The sequence below is a fragment of the Chiloscyllium punctatum genome, chromosome 30, assembly GCF_047496795.1.
Source record: "Chiloscyllium punctatum isolate Juve2018m chromosome 30, sChiPun1.3, whole genome shotgun sequence".
In the NCBI taxonomy this organism is placed as follows: Eukaryota; Metazoa; Chordata; class Chondrichthyes; order Orectolobiformes; family Hemiscylliidae; genus Chiloscyllium; species Chiloscyllium punctatum.
Genome location: NC_092768.1, coordinates 23,428,551 through 23,451,969, shown reverse-complemented (window position 1 = coordinate 23,451,969; position 23,419 = coordinate 23,428,551). Strand labels below are relative to the sequence as shown.

The 23,419-nt window shown below is 44.0% G+C and overlaps 2 protein-coding genes across 2 annotated transcripts in view; one reads left to right on the top strand and one right to left on the bottom strand.

Moving 5' to 3' along the window:
- Positions 1–23,419, bottom strand: part of LOC140455111 (butyrophilin subfamily 3 member A2-like) — a 307,710-nt gene that overhangs the window by 222,227 nt on the left and 62,064 nt on the right. The gene's annotated exons all lie outside the window — the stretch shown is intronic.
- The window catches only part of LOC140455283 (butyrophilin subfamily 1 member A1-like), a 98,178-nt gene that overhangs the window by 48,204 nt on the left and 26,555 nt on the right, over positions 1–23,419 (top strand). Inside the window, exons 4-7 of the mRNA XM_072550028.1 lie at positions 5,079–5,360; positions 7,274–7,393; positions 11,249–11,281; positions 20,413–20,439. Coding sequence (XP_072406129.1) covers positions 5,079–5,360; positions 7,274–7,393; positions 11,249–11,281; positions 20,413–20,439 — 462 coding nt within the window. The remainder of the gene's footprint in view (positions 1–5,078; positions 5,361–7,273; positions 7,394–11,248; positions 11,282–20,412; positions 20,440–23,419) is intronic.

Genomic DNA, 23,419 nt, shown 5'->3' with positions numbered 1-23,419 from the left:
ATCTCAACCTGAGCTACAAATCTTCCAAAACTCACTGTGACCATTCTTAATGTCTGTCCTTCCACAGGCTCTGGGGTAGAATGTTTCAGACTCTCACTACCCTCTGAGTGCAGATATTCCTCTTCATTGCAGTCTGAAGTGGATTCCTGCTTATTCTGAGGACATAAATGAACCAGATGAACTTTTACCATGACTAACAGTCATTTCATGGTCACCATTAAATAATTCAGGCACCAACAACTGTTGCATCCTTTTATTTTTATTTTTATTTGTGGCAGATACGTTTAATGTTCAGTTGACACACAAAAAATGATGTTGCTGTTCTCAGACAACTAACGAAACAGAATGTCCCCAAACTCTATGTCTTGAAATGTAGTGAACATCCCTGCTTGGTGTACTGGTCATATTAGCCCTTCTAGGTATGACACTTATACTTGGAATACATATAAATGATATGATGAAAATTGGCCTGATTAGAACATTTGCTGATGACACAAAAATCGATGGAGTTTCAGAACATTATTATAGGATACAGCAGGCTATAGATCAGCTGGAAAGTTGGACGGAGAAATAGCAGATGCTGTTTAATCCAGACAAGTGTGAGGTGATGCAATTTGGGAGGTCAAATGCGATGCAAGATGAAAATGTCATGTAAATGGCAGGACCGTGATATACAGAGGGATCTTGAGGCGTCAATCTGTAGTTCCCTGAAAGGGGATAACCAAGTGGATAAGGTAGTAATGAAGGCGTACTGAATGCTTACCTTCATTGGTCATTGAGAATAAACATTGGCAAGTCATTTGCTTTACAAGACTTTACATCGGCCCCATTTGGCATATTGTTTGCAGTTCTGGTCACCTCGCTATAGGAAGGATTTGGAGGCTATTGAGAGGGTGCAAAAGTGGTTGACCAGGATGTTTCCTGGATTGCTGAGTATTAGCTATAAGGTGAGGTTGGACAAATGTGGATTGTTTTCACCAGAAGCTGAAGAGTGATCTGATAGAAGGACATAAAGTTATGAGAGGCTTGGATACGGTGGATAGTTGGGGTCTTTTTTCCGAGGTGGAAATGTCAAATTTGAGGAGTGTATGTTAAAGGTGAGATGGGAGTGGTTTAAAGGAGATGTACAAGGCAAGTTCAACACAGGGGGTGGGAGGTGCATGGCATTGTCTGCTGGGTGGTGGTAGTAACGTTTAAAAGATATTTTGAAAGACACATGAACAGGCAGAGAATAGGCATCAAGGCCAAATATGGGCAGATGGGATTAGTTTAGAATGGCATCATGGCCAACAAAAACACGATGGGCTGAAGGGTGTGAACCTGTAATGGACCGTAAATCCCGATCATAGAATCCCTACAGTGTGAAACAGGCCATTCGGCCCATCGACCCTCTGAAGAGTAACCCACCCAGACCCAGTTCAGCAACTGGGAGAGTAACAGCATGTGATTGGAGGAGCATTGAGCAGTTGGGTGAGCATGGGAAAATGGAAGCCTTTTGCCGAGAGGTCCCGGTTGTGGAGAGTTTTGCCAAGGGACTGGCCAAGGGTGTCCTTCGGTGTCCAGGGTGATAAAGCAACTTCAAAGGAGTGGGTGGGAAGTAAGAGAAAGAGGTTCCATGGTGGGGGCTGTGGATGAGAGAGGCCCAGATGGAGACGGGGTGGTGATAGATATAGTCATGGGGAGGATTGTGGGGTAAACAAAAGCTCAATAGAAGACAGAGGAGGAGATGGAAGCTGTAAGAGGAATAGTAGGCTGGGGAGAGAATAAGAAGCTGCAAACGTGGATGGAGTGAAGATGGCGGTAAAGGGGGAGAAGGGATAGAAATTGTAAGAGAGTCAAGAGAGTGAGGTTGGAGTGTGCATTGGAGAGAAAGCCTACATTGGGCAGAGGGAGAGGGAAGCCGCAGGGGAGTGGAGGAATGTAGGCTGTGTATAGAAGGAGAGAGAGGCTGCTCGGTAAGAGGGAGGCTGCAAAGGAGAGAGAACAATTTTAAACCTGTCAGCAAGGGAATACTCAGCTGAATGGGATCCAGGACAATTTCAAATCATTGAGGTCATGAATCCCTTGAAAATGATTGTGGGATTATAACTGAAAGCAGCAAATGTTTCGGAGCTAACGTGTGGGGAAATGTAATGGGTGCCACCGTAATGAACCCTGTGTCAAATGTGAAATTTAAACCTCAGATTGAGATCTGCATCGCAGTACAAAGGGTTGCAACTGCCTTAAAATCTTCCGGTTTTGTGCATATGTTACGGGAATGCATGAGTTGTGATCTCATCAGTGTGTGGAAGGTACATTTCTTTTCAATGTAGTTGTGGTGTCGATGTTTGTGGAAAAAAATTGAAGTCTTGTTTCAGTTAACACTATGGTGTCTCAGAAGTTAATAATTTCCTTGTATGTTGCAACTTTTAAGTTTCACAGAGGGTTGATAATTATTGAGGAAATTGAAAATTCTTCTAATTCTTCTGTGAAGGTCTCAATTCCCCATAAATACCAAGAGACAAAAAACATGAAGAAATCAGATTGACTTATGGGGAATAAAGAGTTATTGTTGATGAGAATGAAAAAGAGCTGCCTGAAAACCAATAGATTTTCTTTAAAGAGTTCTCAGAAGTAAAGCGATTTTGTTCCCTATGGTATTCAGTATCTAATTATTAATATTGTGTCCCAGAGGTGAACCTGTAGGTGCCCTTGTGATCAGGGTCAGGGGGACGAATCATGGGCCGTGGTGTATCACCTCTTTCTGGGCCCTTTCTCTTCCTCCCTTCTCCAACATCCTTTGGGTGGCCGGAATATTAGGCATCATCATCATCTCAGTGGGGTTGAACTGTTCTGTATGGGGTTCACAAAACACCTTGAGTTTATACTCTTCCTTTTATAAAGTCTGTGTAAAGCTCAGGTTTCAGTATGAAATGTTTTACAAACGTGCCTTTGACAGATAATGAGATTAGATCAGATTACTTACAGTGTGGACACAGGCCCTTCGGCCCAACAAGTCCACACCGACCCGCCGAAGAGTAACCCATCCAGACCCATTTCCCACTGACTAGTGCACCTAACACTATGGGCAGTTTAACATGGCCAATTCACGTAACCTGCACATCTTTGGATTGTGGGAGGAAACCGAAGCACCCAGAGGAAACCCACATAGACACAGGGAGAATGTGCAAACTCCACACAGACAGTCACCCGAGGCTATAATCATACATAATTTGGCAGTTCACATCCTGCAACCAGCCCTGCTTGTTTGAAACAGGTTCCTGTGCAGTAGCTCGACAGCAAGATCTCAAAGACCTAACTCTCACAACCATGACAAATAACAATACCCATGGACAAATGAGAATATCTAGAACTGGAACGAAGATAGTCTATTGATACATGATTTCTGGTTTCTGCTCCAAGTTTAAAATTGGAAAAGTTCCTGTAACTTACAGCCAACCCATTGACATGCAATAATGTGTTTTCCATCCACACAACTGGGCTCTGTTCCCCACAGGATGGAAGTGCAAATTTCACCTCAGCAACAGGTGAATTGGCCATGCTACATTGCCCGTAGTGTGAGGTAAGGGGTAAATGCAGGGATATGGGTGGGTTGCACTTCAGTGGGGCGGTGTGGACTTGTTGGGCCGAAGGGCCTGTTTCCACACTGTAAGTAATCTAATCTAATCAATGTGAGAACTTTAAGTTCCAATTTAAATACCAAGAGACAAAAAGACATGAAGAAATCAGATTCCCACAAAAACCCAACTGTTTGCCGTTATCCTTTAGAGAAAGAAAACCTGCTGTACCTACCCAGGCTGGGCCAGTACATCCCACTCCAAGTGGCTGCGACATTCAGTAGTATCCAACCTGGTATCTGGTTTCAGGAGAAGACTCTCCACCACATGGGCCGATAATATCTTTCCATGTTCCTTTGACTGTGTAAAGCTACCTTCCAACCTGAGGAAGGGGGTAAATGATGGCCTTGCTTGCAATGCCTCAATGTGAATAATAGTTCAAAGCACATTCTCCCTCAGCAGCTTTCCCTTCCTCCCACTCACTCACAGACTGTCACCTCAAATCCCATCCAAATGCCCCTGAACAATGGGAGGTGAGTTTTTGCCCTGCTGGGATCCTGTCCTCCTGCCTCTCCAACTCCAACTACTGCTCCCAAAAATAAGTCCTAATTTCAATCCAGTTCTAGAGACAATGTTCAAAGATGAATAGGATGGATTTGGCAGCAGTTTTGTTATTTAACAACCTAAAGGCATTTCTAATGCCTTCCTGCTGAGCTTTTCTCCGATTCACATACCCATCCAGATGCCCTTTAAATGTTGTAATTATACCAGCGTCTCCCACTTTCTCCTACTCATATACCCGTACAGTATTGTAATTGTACCAGTCTCCACCACTTCAACTGGCAGCTCATTCCATATGCGCGCACACCCTCTGCGTGAAAATATTGCCCCACAGGTTCCTTTTAAATCTTTCCCCTCTCACCTTAAACCTATGCTCTCTAGTTTTTGACTCCCAGCCCAGGGAAAAGACCATCTCTATTTATCCATACCCCTCATGATCTTGTAAACCTTTATAAGGTCACCCCTCAGCCTCTGACGCTCCAGGGAAAACAGCCCCAGCCTGTTCAGCCTCTCTCTATTATTCAAACCGGCCAATCCTGGCAACATCCTCGAAAATATTTTCTGAACTCTTTCCATTTTACAAATTCCTTCCTGCAGCAGGGAAACCAGAATTGCACTTAATATTCCAGAAGTGGCCTAACCAATGTCCTGAACAGCAGCACCATCACGTCCCAACTCCTATATTCAATGCACTGACTAATGAGGCAAACATACCAAACACCTTCCTCACTATCCGATCTACCTGCGATTCAGTTTTCAAGGAATGAATGTTATCTGATTTATAACAAATGTTGTTTCATCACAGTTCTATCTGGACATATTCTGAGATAAAGTGTAGTTCATAGTCTCATTAAAGCTCGTAAAAAGCAATAATTATATACCTCTCAATACATGAAATGAGCAGTTCCAACAAACTACAGCACGTGTTCCTCATGTTTGCTATTTCTTTGTTGATTCCAGGTTTGGGCCATCAGCCCTGTATCCAGATGAAGGGATATCATGAAAACGGAATCCAGGTTGTGTGTAAATCCAGTGGATGGTTCCCAAGGCCAGAAATACAGTGGATCAGTGAAGAGGGACTTATTTTATCACAAGCTGAACCAAGTTATGAGCAGGACCCTAATGGTCTTGTCAATGTCCAGAGTATCATTGTCGTTACAAAACAATCAACAAACAGGTTTAAGTGTGTTGTGCAGAATAAAGATTTGGGAATTGCACGAGAAGCCCCTATCAGGATATCAGGTTTGTAAATGAGAATGTGTAATCAAGAAAGTTAAAGGTGATTTAAAATCTACCATAGATCACATTGTGTGTTTAACTGTCCCCAAGGTGCCCTCACACGGTAATCCATTCATTCTGTGTAGGAAAATAAGTCACTTTGCCACAGTAGGAGATACGAAATCAGAGGACTAAATGCTTGGTTAAAGAGACAGGTTTAAAAAATGGTTTCTAAAGCCTGGGCCCTTGGCAACATAAGGTGGTACCACAAATGTGGAGCATTTAAAGCTGGGGTTGGGTGTGGGGGCCAATATTAATGAGCAGAGATGCCTTGGAGAGTTTGGGGTTGGAAGGGATAGGGAAGGCAAGGGCATGGAGAAACTTGTAAATAAAGATGAGAATTTTAAAATTAAGATGTTGTTTGACATTGGCTTCCTTTGGTCAATCAGGAAAAAAACCTTCTTCCTAATCTCTCTTCATTTGACCTATTATCCATTATTATCAGATAATTGCTTTGTGAAGCACTTTAGAATTTGTTAAATGTAGCCTGGAAAAGGATAATATACAAACTTAGAACCCCCCAGAATTTGCCAGCTGCTTTATGTGTCTCTGTCAGTGCTGTAATACACCAGCCCCTGACCCCATCAGAATTCACAGCATCAGGGGATCGACTCACAAATTAAATGTGGCTCAGACACATTTGAGATAAACACAGGAAATGCTGGAAAAACCTCACAGTTCTGGCAGTGTCTGTGGAGTTTCTCTCTCCACAGATGCTGACACATTGGCTGAGTTTCTCCAGCACTTTCAGTGCTTCTTTGTTTCAGATTTCCAGCATTCACAGTATTTTGCTTTTGTTTGACACTTTTGAGACACCTTCCCAGACAGAGAGGTCAAGTTTGGTTCGATTGTTGGTCCTACGAGTTCTGGAATACAAATTTGGAGGTGGAACTTAAATAAATTATTTTATGAATAAATAATTTTCAGAGATCATACAATCCCTACCGCATGGAAAATAGCCATTCAGCCTAACAAGTCCACACTGACCCTCTGAAGAGTAACCCACCCAGACCCATTGTTCTACCCTATTACTCTACATTTACCCCTGACTCATGCACCTAACCTACACATCCCTGAACACTGTGGGAAATTAATATGGCCAATTCACCTAATTCATCTTTGGACTGTGGAAGGAAACGGGAGCAGCCAGCGGAAACCCACACAGACACGGGGAGAATGTGCAAACTCTACACAGATAGTTACTCGAGGTTGGACTCAAACCCAGGACCCTGGTGCTGTGAGGCAGCAGTGCTAACCACTGAACCACCATGCCACCCATTTGATTTTCAGATGTTATGCCAGTGCCAATGTTAAATTCCTTGCCCTTATAGAGAGAAGCATTATCATCATTGGGCAGCATGGTGGCTCAGTGGTTAGCACTGCTGCCTCACAGCCCCAGGGTCCCAGGTTCGATTCCAGCCTCGGGCGACTGTGTGGAGTTTGTACATTCTCCCCGTGTCTGCGTGGTTTTCCTCCGGGTGCTCCGGTTTTCTCCCACAGTCCAAAGATGTGCAGGTCAGGTGAATTGGTCATGCTGAATTGCCCATCAGTGTTAGTGTTAGGAGGAAGGTGGTTCTGGGTGGGTTGCTCTTCAGAGGTTTGGTGTGGACTGGTTGGGCCGAAGGGCCTGATTCCACACTGTAAGGAATCTAATCTAATCATCAGTAGCAGTGATTGAAATGAGCAGGGGCTCCACCCTCACTTGATTAATTAATAAGTTGAGTGTTGGTGTTTCTGGGTATTTGCTGTTATATCAGGAGATTCCTGGAAGGACTCTGAACATCTCATGCACAGTCACAACGAGTAAAGATTTTGTAATACTCATGCACATGCTGCAGAAAATCCAGTTGTCTAACTCCGTGGCATTGACTTTACAGATGAGATCTTCCCTGGTGTCCCTGACTGGCTGGCACCATTGCTCGTGTCCATCCTTTGTGTAACTGTTGGCATTGTTGCTGTGGGTTACTGGAGTGTGAAAAACCATCGACACATTAAAGGTACAGTCTCAGTGTAACACTGACTAATGATAATGAAGATACAAGCCTGGAAATCCACGGGGGATTTCCCAGACTCTGTCAGTTAAGCTGTGAGCCATAAACAACCCAGTGGAATTTCAGGACCACAGCATTACTCCAGTACAATGTGTGTGTTTCAGTGTTAAATGTTTAGGGAATGGTGGTGTGAAGACCTGGTCACATTGAAATGAAGAACAAAGGAATAAATGTGATTCCCAGAATCCAGCTGAATAGGAAACATTCCTTTAATGATTCTGAATCAGATGCTCCTGTTGAATATTAAATTATTACATTGTCCTTATAAATAAGTGGAACATTATTTTGGGCAAATGTGAAACCGAAATAATCCAGGACAGCACCAACAAATGGAGCAGTATTTTACTGTTTCAGCTGGAAGAGAAAACCCACGGTGCTGGAAAAACTCAACAACTCTGACAGCAGCTGTGGAGAGAAACACAGAGTTCGTGTTTCGAGTTGTTTGGAACTGAACAGCGGTGGAAATGTGAAGGCTTTTATACTGTTTAAAAATTGGGAAGTGTTGATACAACAAAAAGGAAGGTTGGAGAAATGTTAGAGGGTGACAGGGATTCAATATCCAAGGTGTCACAGAAGAGAGGAATGATAATTTCCTGATGAAGGGCTTATGCCCAAAGCATCAATTCTCCTGCGGCTTGGATGCTGCCTGAGCTGCTGTGCTTTTTCAGCACCACACTCTCAAAGTGAAAAAAACAAACCAGGAGAGGTGTTCATGGGAGAATTAGAGTCAGCTCTGACTGAAAGCAAATACATGAGAACGTAATACAACCACTGGAGGAACAATATCCTCAATGGAAGACAGAGTTCCTGATTGGAATGTTAAACTCAGTGTTCTGTGCAGGGGCTGTCAGGTGCCTAAATGGAAAATCAGGTGCTGTTTTTCCAGTTGTGTTGGGCTTCACTGGAAACAGCATTAGGCCTAAGGCAGGAATGTGAGCAATGAGAGGATGATGAGGTCTGTAAATGACAAACAGCCAAAATAGACAATAGACAATAGACAATAGACAATAGATGCAGGAGTAGGCCATTCAGCCCTTCGAGCCTGCACCGCCATTCAATATGATCATGGCTGATCATTCCCAATCAGTACTGGATTAGTGGTGATTCCCAATCAGTATCCTGTTCCAGCCTTATCTCCATAACCCTTGACTCCACTATCTTTAAGAGCGCTATCCAATTCTTTCTTAAATGAATCCAGAGACTGGGCCTCCACTGCCCTCTGGGGCAGAGCATTCCACACAGCCACCACTCTCTGGGTGAAGTAGTTTCTCCTCATCTCTGTCCTAAATGGTCTACCCCGTATTTTTAAGTTGTGTCCTCTGGTTCGGCACTCCCCCATCAACGGAAATATATTTCCTCCTGCCAGAGTCTCAGGGTCATGCATGTGGATTGAGCAGAGGTACTCTGCTAAGCAGGTACCCAGTCTCCCAGTGTGGAGGTGATGGACTGAGATCAGTGATTACAGTCGGTTCAGTTAAAAGATGTTCAGGGGAATAGCTGCTTCACCTGGAAGGAATATTTGGTACCTTGGATAGTGAGGAAAGGAGAGGTAGAAAGGGAGATGTTACACGTATGGGAAACCATGGGAGAGAGACAAGGTATTGGGGATGATAACAGAGGGGACCAGGGAGAGAACAATCCCTGCAGATCGGGGAGTCAAAGGGAAGATGTGTTTGGTCGTGGCATCATGTTGGAGCTGGTGGAAATGACGGAGGAAGATCCTTGAATCTTTGGAGTGTGGATTATGAGGACAAGGTGCAACCTGTTGCTATTCTGGAAGGGAGGGAGGGAGAGGGGACAGTGTAGAAATGTCTGAAATGGGTTAGGCACTGTGAGGGCCCTGTTATCTCAGTGGGGAAGGGGCTGATCCTCGGCTGAGGTAAAAGTAAGACATTTTGGATGCACCAGAGTGGAAGGTGTCATACACAGATGTGAGAAGGAAACTGGAAGCAGGGTGAGAGGTTATGTATTCAAGGTAGATGTGAGAATCTGTGAACTTGTGATATATATTAGTAAACAGGATAATCCCAGAAATTGAGATGGAGAAGAGAAGGGAAGAGAAGAATCAGAGATTGTCAGATGAAGGTGAGAGAAAGTTGGAAATTGGAGGCAAAGTTGATGACTGTTTCCAGTGTTGCACCAGGGCAAGAAATAGCACCAATGCAGTTATTGACCGGAGAAAGAGTTGTGGAAGGGGGGCCTGAGTCGGACTGGAACAAAGAATGTTCCAGATTCCCCAGAAAAAGACAGGCCTCACTCAGTACTTATACCTTCCCTGCTGTCATTTTAATTCACGATGAGGAGGAACCAGTGTTTTAACTGGGATGGACAAAGTCAAAAATCACACAACACCAGGTTATAGTCCAACAGGTTTATTTGAAACCATAAGCTTTCAGAGCTCCCACTCCTTCCTCAGGTAGCTCGTGAGAGAGAATACATCAGATACAGAATTTATAGTTAAAGGTCAAAGCTTTGTACAATTTATATGAATGTATTAGTAGCCATCTTGCTATTTTAAAGTCTTTAATCATTTAGAATGGAGGTGCAGGTTTCGACTGATTAATATGTAGATCCCTGCCCCAAGCTAACTTCTGGTTTTATCAGAACAGAGGTGACACCTTTGGTCAGACAATGCATTTTAGGTGTGATGCCATGTTTCAAATCTATTTGTATCTCATCCTGAAGCCAGACTGGTTTTATTCCCAATGTGGGAATTTATAAATCATTGGGGTGAGTGTGCATTTGCAGATTTGCATTTGTTTTGTTTTGTTCAAAAAGTGCACAATCTGTCGACACTCAGTTAATGTGGCACTTTATAAATTCCTACTTTGGGAATAAAACCTTGAAAGACTTGAAACGTGGCGTCACACCTAAAATGTATTGTCTGACCGAAGGGTGTCACCTTTATTCTGATAAAGCCGAAGGTTATCTTGAGGCAGGGATTTACATATTAATTAATCGAAACCTGCAGATCCACTCTTACTGATTAAAGAGTTAATATCCATCTAGGTTTGTTCAATACATTCACATAATTTGTATGACCCTTTGATCTTTTACTATAAATCCTGTGTCCCATGTATTCTCTCTCACTAGCTGCCTGAAGAAGGAGTGGGGGCTCTGAAAGCTTGTGGTTTCAAATAAACCTATTGGACTCTAACCTGGCGTTGTGTGATTTTAAAAATTTAATTCATGACATTCCTGTTACAGTTCTCCCTGTATTGAGTCGGGAATCAAGACAATTCATGGATTTCATATGCCATTTCCTGATCTTTACGTTCTCTAATTTTTTTTCAAAGGACCTGATGGGTGTTTAAGGAGTTTGTATTTTTGTGGTAAAATGGAAATTTCAAATCTTAATACGCAAAGTCTCCTCTGTTATCCTCATCTGACTCCCCTACGACTCCCAGTTCTGGTGACATTTTGTCACCTGGTGCCTCAGTATCATGTTCAGAAACATTCCCCTCGAGTGAATTGCACACACACTGATTTCTTTCTGTCACATTTTTATTGCAGCTCAGGTTTTTTTGTATATATAAAAATAATTGAGTTACAATGGCTCAGGAGTGATATTTTCTTTTTATCAGGATATTCTTTTCCCCACGTTTCTTCAACCAGTTTGAGAAAATTTCTGATGTTTAAATTCAGTTTTCCATCTCCCACTTCATCCTCCTTGTTACACAAACTAATTACACAGTAAAACCCCACAGTACATGAAGCACAACACAGTTTATTAGTCACTGAAAGATAGTAAGTTAAATTATTTTTCCTAATACTCATGATAATATTTCTGTATCTTTGTAGGACTGAAACTTCAGAAATTATTCATAGAATGCGGTAAGAATTTGTTATTAAAATGTTCACAAGACATAAGAAATGTGGATTTTGGAATGATCACAAGTATAATTGAACATGTTACATTTTAAACCTTTTATTATCAGTTGTTAACATATTTCGATGATGTGACTAATACAATGTGAGACTAAGTATGTAAGTTAGCTCACTGAGCTAGAAGGTTTATTTTCAGACATTCTGTCACCATGACTAGGTAACATCATCAGTGAGGCTCTCTGGTGAAACGCTGGTGGTATGTCCCGCCTCTATTTATAGCTCTTGGTTTCTTAAGGTGGGTGATGTCATTTCCAGTTCTTTTTTTCAAGGGAAGGTGGATGGGACCTCAGTCAATGTGTTTATTGATGGAGTTCTGGTTAGAATGCCATGCCTCTAAGAATTCTCGTGCGTGTCTTTGTTTTGACTGTCCTAGGATGTGTGTGTTGTCCCAGTCAAAGTGGTCTCCTTCTTTGTCTGTATGTATGGAAACTAGTGATAGAGGATTGTGTCTTTTGGTGGCCAGTTGGTATTCATGTATCCTGTTGACAAGTTTCCTGCTCGTTTGTCCAATGTAGTGTTTTTACCGTTGTTGCACGGTATCTTATAAATGACATTAGCTTTGCTGATGGTATCTAATGGATCCTTTAGGTTCATTAGTCGCTGTTTAAGTGTTTTGGTAGGTTTGTGGGTTACCATGATGCCAAGGGGTCTGAGTAATCTGGAAGTCATTTCTGATATGTCTTTGATGTGAGGTAATGGAGCGATAGTTTTTGGTTGCATTGTGTCTGCTAGTTTGGGTTTGTTTCTGAGGAATTAGTGGATTGTGTTTATTGGGTACCCATTACATACTTATCATTCACCTGAGCTTCAAATCTTCACAAACATCGCTAACAATGTGAGACTCTTCACTTTAAGATACTCACTCAGGCTTCGTTTATTTTGACCCAATAATTAAAGGAGAAAAAAAATTGAACACTTAGTTTACTTTTAAGTATTAAATGTTTTAAGGTAACTCTTTATTTAGATACGGATTGAAATTAGACATGGATTGAAAATGATCATGGAAATAATTTACAGAATTAATGTGTAAAAGGAAACTGAGAAATTAATTATAAAAGATTTTATTATTTGAATTCCAGCAAAGAAATGCTTCAACAATATTTACATCAGAATGCACAAACATATTTCCAATAATTAGTATCTTGTGTGATTGAGATAATACATGAACCTACATCTGAGATTGAAAATATTGTGTCCCATGATGACAATCAATATCGGAAATAAACTGAATTCTGAGGATGGAAAGTTTTGTCAGAGATTTCTTTGAAACAAAGTATATTCAAAAAATATTCTGAAATGTGATTATTTCTTTCAGTCTATTTCAAATTATTTTCAATTGACACGTTAATTGTGGATTTCAGCAAAACCTTTGATAAGGTCCTAAATGGGAGACAGATCAAGATGGTAAAAGCACATGGGATCCAGGGTAACTTGGCACAATGGATCCAAGATTAATGGAAGGAGACAGAGGGTGGTGGTAGAAGGCTGTTCTCGTGACTGGGGGCTGCTGTCCAGTGGTGTACAACTGGATCAGTACTGTGTCCATTATTGTTTGTGATTTATATAAATAATACAGATGAGAATGTTGGGGGTTGGTGGAGGTGCTGATGCGAAGTAAGTTTGCAGATGGTACGAAGATTGACTGGTTGGTTAATATTGAGGAAGAAAGGTCTCAGTTTACAGGAGGATATAGAGGTGTTGAGCAGATGGGCAGATCATTGACAGAGGGGATTTAATCCTGAAAAGTGTGAACTGTTACATTTCAGAAGAAGCAACAAGGCAAGGGAGTACTCACTGAATAGTGAACACTCGGAAGCTGAGAGGAACAGAGGGATCTTGGGGAGCTGGTTCACAGATCCCTGAAGGCAGCAGGACAGGTTAATAGGGTGATGAAGGCCGCACATGGGACACTTATCTTCAACAGTTGTAGCATAAATTATAAGAGCAGGGAGGTCATGTTAAAGCTGTACATGACTGGTTAGGATACTGTATGCAGTTCTGGTCAGCTCACCATCGGAAGGATGTGAGTGCCCTGGAGTGGGTACAGAGGCGGTTCACCAGGATGGTGTCTGGGATGGAGCATTGCAGCTATGAAGAGAGGCTGGGTAAGTTTGTGTCGTCCTCTTCAAACAGAAAAGGCTGAGGTGGGGACCTGTTAGAGGTGTATCAGGTGATGAGGGCACAGGCAGGGTGGGTGGGAAACAGTTCCCCTTAGTTCAAGGGTCAATAACACAGGGAATAATTTTAGGTGAGGGGCAGTAGGTTTTCGGTGTCTTTGAGGAAGTCCGTTTTCACCAGAGGGTGGTGGGAATCTGGGATACACTGCCTGGGAGGGCAGGAGAGGGGGAAGCTCACAACCTTTAAAAACTATGTCATAACATTCAAGGCTATGGGCCAAGAGCTGGAATGTGGGATCAGTGTAGATAGGATGGTGCAGAATCCATAGGCTGAAAGGACTGTATGACTCAATAACCAATACATGGACTACATTTACTTTTCTCTGCAGCTTTCCCATTCCCCCAGGTCCTGTGACCGTTTACAGTGTACGGTGGATCTGTGGCTAGCACTGTGACCTCACAGGATCAGGGACCCTCGGGTGACTGTGTGAAGTTTGCATGTTCTCCCAGCGTCTGTAGGGAGTTTGCATGTTCTCCCAGGGTTTTGTCTGGGTGTTCCAATTTCCTCCTAAAGTCCAAAGATGTGCTGTTTAGGTGGATTGGCTAATCTAAATTGCTCGTCGTGTCCAGGGATGTAGAGCCTCAGCAGATTAACTGTGGGAAATGCAGGGTTACAGGGAGAGGATGGGGTGGGGGGTCTGGGTGGAATGCTCTGTACGGGGTTGGAGTGGACCCAGATGGCCTGCTTTCACACCAGAAGGATTCTATGGTTCAATGATTGAAAGTGCATTTGGCTAATTCTCACCTTGTGGCTTGATTTATTTTATCTCTCTTAAAATAAATGTTCTTCTCGAGTTTTGAGAAGATTTGTAGCTCAGGTTGAGGTTCTGCATGTAGGTTTGCTCACTGAGCTGGGAGGTTCATTTCCAGACGTTCCATCACCATACGCGGTAACATCTTCAGTGGGCCTCAGGCGAAGCAGTGTATATGATTCCTGCTTTCTGTTTATATGTTTGGGTTCCTTTGGGTTGGTGATGTCATTTCCTGTAGTCATGTCATTTCCTTTTCTTTTTCTCAGGGTGGTAGATGAGGTCTCAACTCGATGTGTTTGTTGATAGATTTCCAGTTGGAATGCCATGTTTCTCAGAATTCTCGTGCGTGTCTCTGTTTGGCTTGTCCTAAGATGGATGTGTTGACCCAGTCAAAGTGGTGTCCTTCCTTATCCATATGTAAGGATACTAGTGAGAGAGGGTCATGTTGTTTTGTGGCTAGTTGATGTTCATGTATCCTGGTGGCTAGTTTTCTGCCTGTTTGCCCAATGTAGTGTTTGTTCCAGTTCTTGCACAGTATTTTGTAAATGATATTAGTTTTGCTTGTTATCTATATAGGGTCGTTCAAGTTCATTCGTCAGATAAGTTTTTAATCTTTACTCACTGATGCAACAGACCATGAATAGACACACAGTACAACGAGCCATAGATATGAGACTGCAACAAACACAGAAAATGAAGAAACTAGACAAACACAAACTGACAACACAGAAGCATGGATAAAAGATTTATCTGACTGACCCCTAACAGACACTGAAAAAACCATCTTAGTAAGAGGATTAAATTACAACTGTCAGGATGTGGACAAGAAAGATTTCTTAGCAGCGTTAAAAACAACACTAAAAGACAACCAACTCACAGAAGGCACCCAACAAACCATCAGACAGGTAGTCGCACCAACATTAAGCAGCAAAAAGGAAGGAAACACACTCAAAACACAAGAAAGGAAAGCACTGGAAAGACTAAAAATAGATAAGAACATTATGATCCTACCTGCAGACAAAGGACGTTTGACAGCCATTCTAAATCGAAGAGACTACATTGAAAAAGTGAACGCACTACTTACAGATACCAACACTTACCAACAAGTGGCGATAGACCCAACCCCGATAGAGAACCGAATCACAGCCTTACTCAAAAAACTTCAGAAATCTGGAGAAATAAATAAGACCAACTTCCAAAAAATGAAACCAGACAGATCCAACATACCACACTTCTACGGATTACCCAAAGTTCACAAACCAGGTGCCCCCCCATAGACCTATAGTCTGGCTACCTGGAACACCAACTTACACATTAGCCAAGGAGCTACACAAAAGTCTAAAATATTTAGTAGAAGACTCATACCACTCCATCTACTCCACCCAAGAATTCCTGAAGACCATCAAAGACACTAAGATAGAAAAGGATGAAATAATGGTCTCCTTTGATGTAACAGCCCTGTTTACATCAATCAACATTAACCTGGCCAAGGAAACACTGACTACCAACTTACTGACTACACACACTACACTATTAAAAGACCCAACAACACACATTCCAACTACCACTAACTTCATCAACAAGGTAAAAACAATGACTGCAGATGCTGGAAACCAAATACGGGATTAGTAGTGCTGGAAGAGCACAGCAGTTCAGGCAGCATCCAACGAGCAGCAAAATCGACGTTTCAGGCAAAAGCCCTTCATCAGGCTACAACTTCACCTTTAACAACAAAACCTACAGACAAACCAACAGAACACACATGGGATCTCTAATATCAGGGTTCTTAGCAGAGGTAGTAATGCAGAGACTCGAACAAACAGCTCTGCCAACCATCCAAACCAAGCTTTGGATCCACTACATGGATGAAACCTTTGTCATCATTAAACGAAACAAATTAGAGGAAACCTTCAAGACCATCAATAATAATAATTGGCATAAAATTCCCTAAAGAGGCAGAAAGCAACAACAAACTGCCATTCCTAGATGTCACAGTCGAGCGAACAGTCAATGGGCAACTTCAAACCAGTGTCTCCAGGAAAACAATACCATCGGATCAAATATTGAACGACAGAAGCAATTACCTCAACACCCACAAATGAAGCTGCATCAGAACATTATTTCAATGAACCAACCCACACTGCAGCACAGTGGAATGACGCAGAGCAGAGGAAAATCACCTATACCGTGTATTCAAAAAGAATGGGTACCCAATGAACACAGTCTGCCACTTTCTCAGCACCAAACCCAACCAAGCAGACAAAACACATCCAGAAACCCTAACCACTCTCCCCTCCATCAAAGACATCTCAGAAATGACTGCCAGACTACTCAGACTCCTTGGCATCATGGTAGCCCACAAACAAACACACACATTGAGTTAGACCCCATCTACCAACCCCTGAGAAAAGGAAAAGGAAACTTGTCAGGCCTATCCAAATCAATAAGACAAATGTAAGAGTTACTAAAAGGGAAGGAGGGCGGTCAGGACGAGTGTTAACCCACTGAAGACTGAAAGTGGCGATATTGTGGGAAAATGTTGAATAATTACTATGCCTCAATATGCAAGGTTTGTGAAGGTTTGTAGCTCAGGTTGAGGTTTAGGGTGTAGATGTCCCTACAGCTCAGCGAGCAAACCTACACCCTATGCCTCAATATTTACAGTAAAGGAGGATAGCTTGCCAGAAGTTTTGAGGAAATTCAGAGTGAATTAGGAACAGGGACTGAATGAAATTAATGGAAGTAAAACATTGCAAATGACAAAATTAATTGAATTAAAATCCCTGGGAGCTGAGGCTGTGAAAGGAATTAATGGGCTTACTGGTCTATAATTCCCTAGTTTTCCTATTTTACCCTGCTTAAAAAGCAGAATAATGTGCAATTTTCCAATCCAGATGGACTACTATGATGGAATAGGGTGGGAAAGAGTATGACTGAGATGGGAGGGGTCTTTGATGATGTTGGCTGCATTCCTGAGGCACTGGGAAGTATAGGAAAAAGGTGAGGTCTGTAGATGCTGGAGATCAGAGTTTGAAATGTGCTGCTGGAAAAGCACAGCCGGTCAGGCAGTATCCAAGGAGCAGGAGAGGCAATGATTCGGGCATAAAGCTCTTCATGAAGGGCTTATGCCCAAAATGTCAATACTCCCACTCCTTGGCTGCTGCTTGACCTGCTGTGCTTTTCCTGCATTGCACTTTTTGACTGGGAAGCATAGGCAGAGTCAATAGAAGGAAGGTTGGTTTTCGTGAGGGACTGGGCTGCACTCACAACCTTCTGTAGTTCCTTGTGGATCTTGGGCAGAGCAGTTGCCGTACTGAGCTGTGATGCATCCGGATAGGATGGTTTTTATTGTGTATTGATAAAAATTGGTAAAAGTCATTGCAGATATGCTGAATGTCATGAGGCTTCTGAGAAAGTAGAGACACTGGTGTGTCGGTGTGTATGGATCAGGATTGATTGCTGATGGTAATCAATCCGAGGAACTTGAAGCTGTCTCCAACCTCCACCTCAGCACCATTGATACAGACAGGGCTGTGTCTGCCACTCAACTGCCTGAAGTCGATGACCAGCTCCTTCACTTTGCTGACATTCAGCGAGAAACAGTTGGCTTTACACCATGACATGAAGATGTCCGACTCTTTCCTGTACTCTCTCTTACCGTTGTTTGAGATCTGACCCACTATGGTGGTGTCATCAGTAAATTTGTGAAGGAGTTGGTGCTGAATTTGGCCCCACAGTTGTGAATGTATAAGGGGTACAGTAAGGGGCTGAGAATGCAGCCGGTGTTCGGGATTATCGTGGAGGAGATGCTGTTACCGATCCTTACTGATTGGGGTCTGTGGGTCAGGAAGTCAACGATCTAGTTGTGGAGGGGGGAGCAGGGTCCTAGGTCTCAGAGTTTGGGGATTAATTTTGTTGGAATTATAATGTTGAAGGTGAAACTAAAGTCAATGGATAGGAGTCTGGGATAGATGTCCGTGTTATCCAGGTATTCCAGGGATAAGTGTAGGGCTAAGGAGATGGTGTCTGCGATGGACCTGTTACCCCAGTCGGCAAACTGCACAGGATTAATCAAGGCAAGCGAGGAGGCTGGGGTTGATGCTGTGACTAACTTTTTGAAGCATGTTATAATTATGACGTCAGAGCCACCGGATGGTAGGCATTGAGGCACGCTGCCTGATTTTGCTTTTGCACCGGGAATGATAACCATCTTCCTGAAGTAAATGGGAACTTCAAACTGTAGTAATAAGAGATTGAACATATCAGTGAATACTCCTGCCAGCTGGTCCCTACAGGGTCTGAGTGCACAGTGGGGGACTCCAGCCAGACCAGTCCCTTTCCATCGGTTCACTCTCAAGAGACAGATCTAATGTCTGTAGCAGTGACCGTGGGTACAGGCCCTACCCGAGGCTATTGGGAGAGGTGATGTCATTTCACTGACCTTCTGTTCAAAATGAGCATCAAACACGTTGAGCTCATCAGGGAGGGATGTACTGTTACCCGTGATTCTGTTTGACTTCACTTTGTAGCCAGTTATGTTGTGTAAGCCTGGTTACAAGTGATGGGGGTCTGTGTGATTAGTCTGGGTCTCAAGCTCCGTTTGGTATTGTGTCCTGGTGTTTCTGATAACCTTACAAAGGTTCTAAATACTTAGCAGAATAACAAAAAGAAACTTCATCACGAAAGTGAAGACTCCTTGGCTGCAGAACTGACAATTAGATCCTACAATTAGAATTCTTAGTTTATTGTCATGGACTCACATGAGTGAAGTCAGAAGTTTACAAAGTCGCCCCTTATGGCACCGTCTTAGGTACAAAGGTAGAGAGGTCCAGAATCTTCGGAATAAATTAGAAGAATAGAGAAATAAAAGGTTCAGCCTCACAGTCATTCAACCGGACCGAGCTGGGTCTTACCTCCAGTCCGCACTGGGCCTCGTCCCCAGGCTGTGCCAGGAAGCTCCCTCTGCTCCACATCAAACTTCGATGACCCACCGATCACTGGCACAGCTGATGACCCATTAGTGCCCGCTGTAGGCCCACTGCAGACCCTGCTCCAGGCACCAAGCTCCACCACTGCCAATGACACTCCAACACCACTCTGTGTATCTACTGAAGCATTGAAAATAGACAGGAACTGCTCCTTGCTCCATCCACAACTGTTTCCTGTTAACCCCCATCAGTAAGTTTCCAGTGACAGGCCACGTCAGGAGTGCATAAACTATTCCATCCAATCATAGGACTCTGTTCAAATTGGATCTGCTGAATTCTGAAAATTCCTGCTTCCCACAATCCTAACTGATCCTCCAAACTCCTTCCCCACTCTGAACCACACTCAGGTCGGAGAAATGAGCCATTTGCCGTGACAAGACCCTGATGCTGCCTCTCGGAGGAATTATGGGCTAGATTCAGGAATCTCTTGCAGTGTAAGGTCAGAGGGTCTTACCCATGGCCCCCAGCCAGTCCCTGTTATTGGGGCATTATTTGACATTGCTCAAATTTTCCATGTCAACTCAATCACGAGGAGAGTCTGAAGGACATGGGTAAACATTGAGCTGGCACGGGGAGTATCAGAGGGGGGCATCGGAATTGTTTTGAGAGATGAGTTGACACTGTGAGTATGAGGGACCATGTGGATTGGGTGAAGGAATGAGAGAGTTCAGGGATAGAGAGCCCCTTGGTTGTATAAACAGCAGGGGGAGGAAGTCCCAGAGAACCAAGGCAGGGTCTCTAACCAGCCCCCCTCAGCACTCACCTGTCATTTTGATGACCCAGGGTCTGTTTCCAGGATCAGTGAGCCCCACTCTGACCCAGACTTTCCCACTACATTCAGCACCCCCCTGCCCCCACCAAACCCTGTCCCCAACTCCCACACCCTGACCCACCACTGTCTTTGGAGTGAACAATTACACAATTCAGGGTTCTTCTTACTGAAGGGAGTCCAGAAATATCCCGACTGGAGCTACCGCCCTCAGTAACGGTTGTGAAAATTTGCTTCTTATCTTCTAATTTATAATGAGCAATGCCACAGAAGGTCTCCAAGCTGCATTTACCACAGCTTGGTAAAAATGTCTGTAAAAACCTGTGTGTGGAATTATTTATGCTTCATGTCACAGCAAGTTATTCAGTTTATTTATTATTTCTGTTTCCAGAGTGGAAGAGAATTTGTGACTGTAAAGGTAAGATTTGAACTTAAAACTATTTTTAACAGACAAGGAAAGAAACTCAAAAGCTGACAACTCAAAGCAATGTCCATGTGAAAATCCCATGTGAACATTGTACATCAGAAACAGGAGCAGGAGTGACCCCGAGAGCTTGCCCTGTCATTCATAAAGATGGCGGCTGATCTGATTGTGACCTTAACTCCATTTTCCTGCCTGACTCCCACAACCTTCAACTCCCTCATTGATCAAAAACCTGTTTAACTCAGTTTCCAATATATTCAATGAACTGGGCTCCACTGCTCTCGAGGGGGAGAGAATTCCAAAGATTAATGATCCTGAGACACAAAATCCCTCCCCATCTCCATGTTAATTGTCAGGGCCCTTACTTTGAAACTCTGTCCCTGGTTCCAGGTTCCCCCACGAAGAGAAACAGCCTCTCAATGTCTACTCTGTCAACACCTTCACCATCTTATACATTTCAATCAGAACCTCTCATTCCTCTAAACTCCAATGAGTACAGCCCCAGCCTGAATCCTTCCATCACAAGGGAACTGCTTCATCCCAGGAACCCACCGAGTGAACATTCTCTGACCTGTCCCCACTGTTTCAATAAAGCTCTTTCCCAATGGCCCTACCTCAGTCTAACCTGTACCAGCTGAATTCCTTTCAATGACATTGGATTTCAGGAGATTTAATTGGTATTTTGAGATCAGATTCAGCATTTCCACTTCCACTTTTGTGGAAACCCATTTCACTCCCCCATGATATTGGAAAATAATGAATGACAGTGGGACTCCCACAAACAGGAGCTTGTTCTCACTGAGGCAGCTGGAGCTATAATCCATTGGGTATAAACTCAGAATAATCCTGAAAAAGGCTGGAGAGACATGGAAGCAATGGATTTAGAAATATTTCAAGACACAAGAGCCAGGGATTTGAATAATTTATTTGTCGATTTTGTTTTTTAATTATTTTTTATTTTCAGCATTTGGAATCACTATGAAGATCCACATTTATCACCTGCCTCCGACTGCACTTCACAGTATGATACTGACCCATATTCTTGTGTTCTCATACACATTCCCCCCACACACCACCCCACCGCCACACACACACCCCCCACACACACTCCCCCCACAAACCACCCCACCGCCACACACACTCCCCCCACCGCCACACACACTCCCGCCACAAACCACCCCACCGCCACACACCACCCCACCGCCACACACACTCCCCCCACACACACACTCCCCCGACACACCACCCCACCGCCACACACACTCCCCCCACACACATTCCCCCCACACACCACCCCACCGCCACACACACTCCCCCCACACACACTCCCCCCCACACACCACCCCACCGCTACACACATTCCCCCCACCGCCACACACACTCCCCCCACACACCACCCCACCGCCACACACACTCCCCCCACTGCCACACACACTCCCCCCACACACACTCCCCCCCACACACCACCCCACCGCCATACACACAGACACACACTACGCCCCCACACACGCACCATGCCACTGGACACACAGACACACACTGCCTCACTACACACCCATTTCCTCCCACACACTGCCCTCTCGCACACATCGCCCCAACACATACATACACACTCCCCCCCCCCCACACATCTCTCCTCTCACAGACATCGCAACACACACACACGCACATTCCCACCTCTCTCACACAAACACAAACACACAATCCTTCACATATACATATCGCACCAACACACAAAACACAGTCATCCATCAAACACACACGTCAACCCCCTACCTATCAATTCCTCCCCGCCCCCCACACACACACACAAGACATGCCCACCCCTCACACGTACAGACCACCCCTTCCCCACACATTCACTTCACTCACCCACATCCGCTCTCTCTCTCTCTCTCTCTCTCTCTCTCTCTCTCTCACATTCCCGCTCACACTAGGCCATGCCCCAAACACAGATCCCCCTCTCTCACACACCACACACTCATATCCCCCCCACACACCTATACACTCACAAAAACATCCACAAGATAGACACACGCAGCCTCCCCTGACAAACACATGTATCTATCCACACACACACCACCTCAGACATGCATATCCCCCCCCACAACACACACATTGCTCACAAATACACACACACACACACACACATATCCACTCTTCACCCCATTTCTCATACACTGCCACACACAGATTTGTTGTGATTTATTATTGTCAGATGTACTGAGATCCTGTGAAAAGTACTGTTTGGTTTGCTAACCAGACAGATCATACCTTCCATCAGGGTAAAAGAACAGAATGAAGAATATCCCACCCGCAGAAGGCAACATTCCTCTCACCGCACTCACAAAACCTTCCCCGAACACAGCCACCTCCGACATGGCACATTCCCCCAAACAAACAACCACACACACACACACACACCCACTCACACACACAAAACACCCACTCACACGTCCCCCCATAAACATGAATCCCCCTTCCCCCCCAACCCCGAACACACACACACACACACTCCTCCTCCCCAGACACAAACACATGCATCCCCTCTCAGAGGTACACACATCACCACCCCCTTACAAACGTATACATTCCCTCTCTTCCATCAGATATACATACCTCCCCATGACAATCGCACACACATTATCTCTCTCTCTCTCTCCCCACCACCCCGCCCAAATCTACATAAATAACCCCCCACACACTGGATCAGAATTAGACCATTCAGCCCATCCGGTCTGTTCCACCATTTGATCATAGCTGATATATTTCTCAACCCCATTCTCCATGTTGCCTCCCTGGTGCCAGAGTCAAGGATATCTTGGGAGAGGCTGCAGAATATTCTCAAAGGGGAGAGAGATCAGCAGGAATCATTGGAACTAACAATATAGGAAGGGAAATGGATGGGATTCTGGGAGAGAATAGTGGAAGTTTGGCAGGAATTTAAAAGGAGGTCCTCCAGAGAAGTAATATC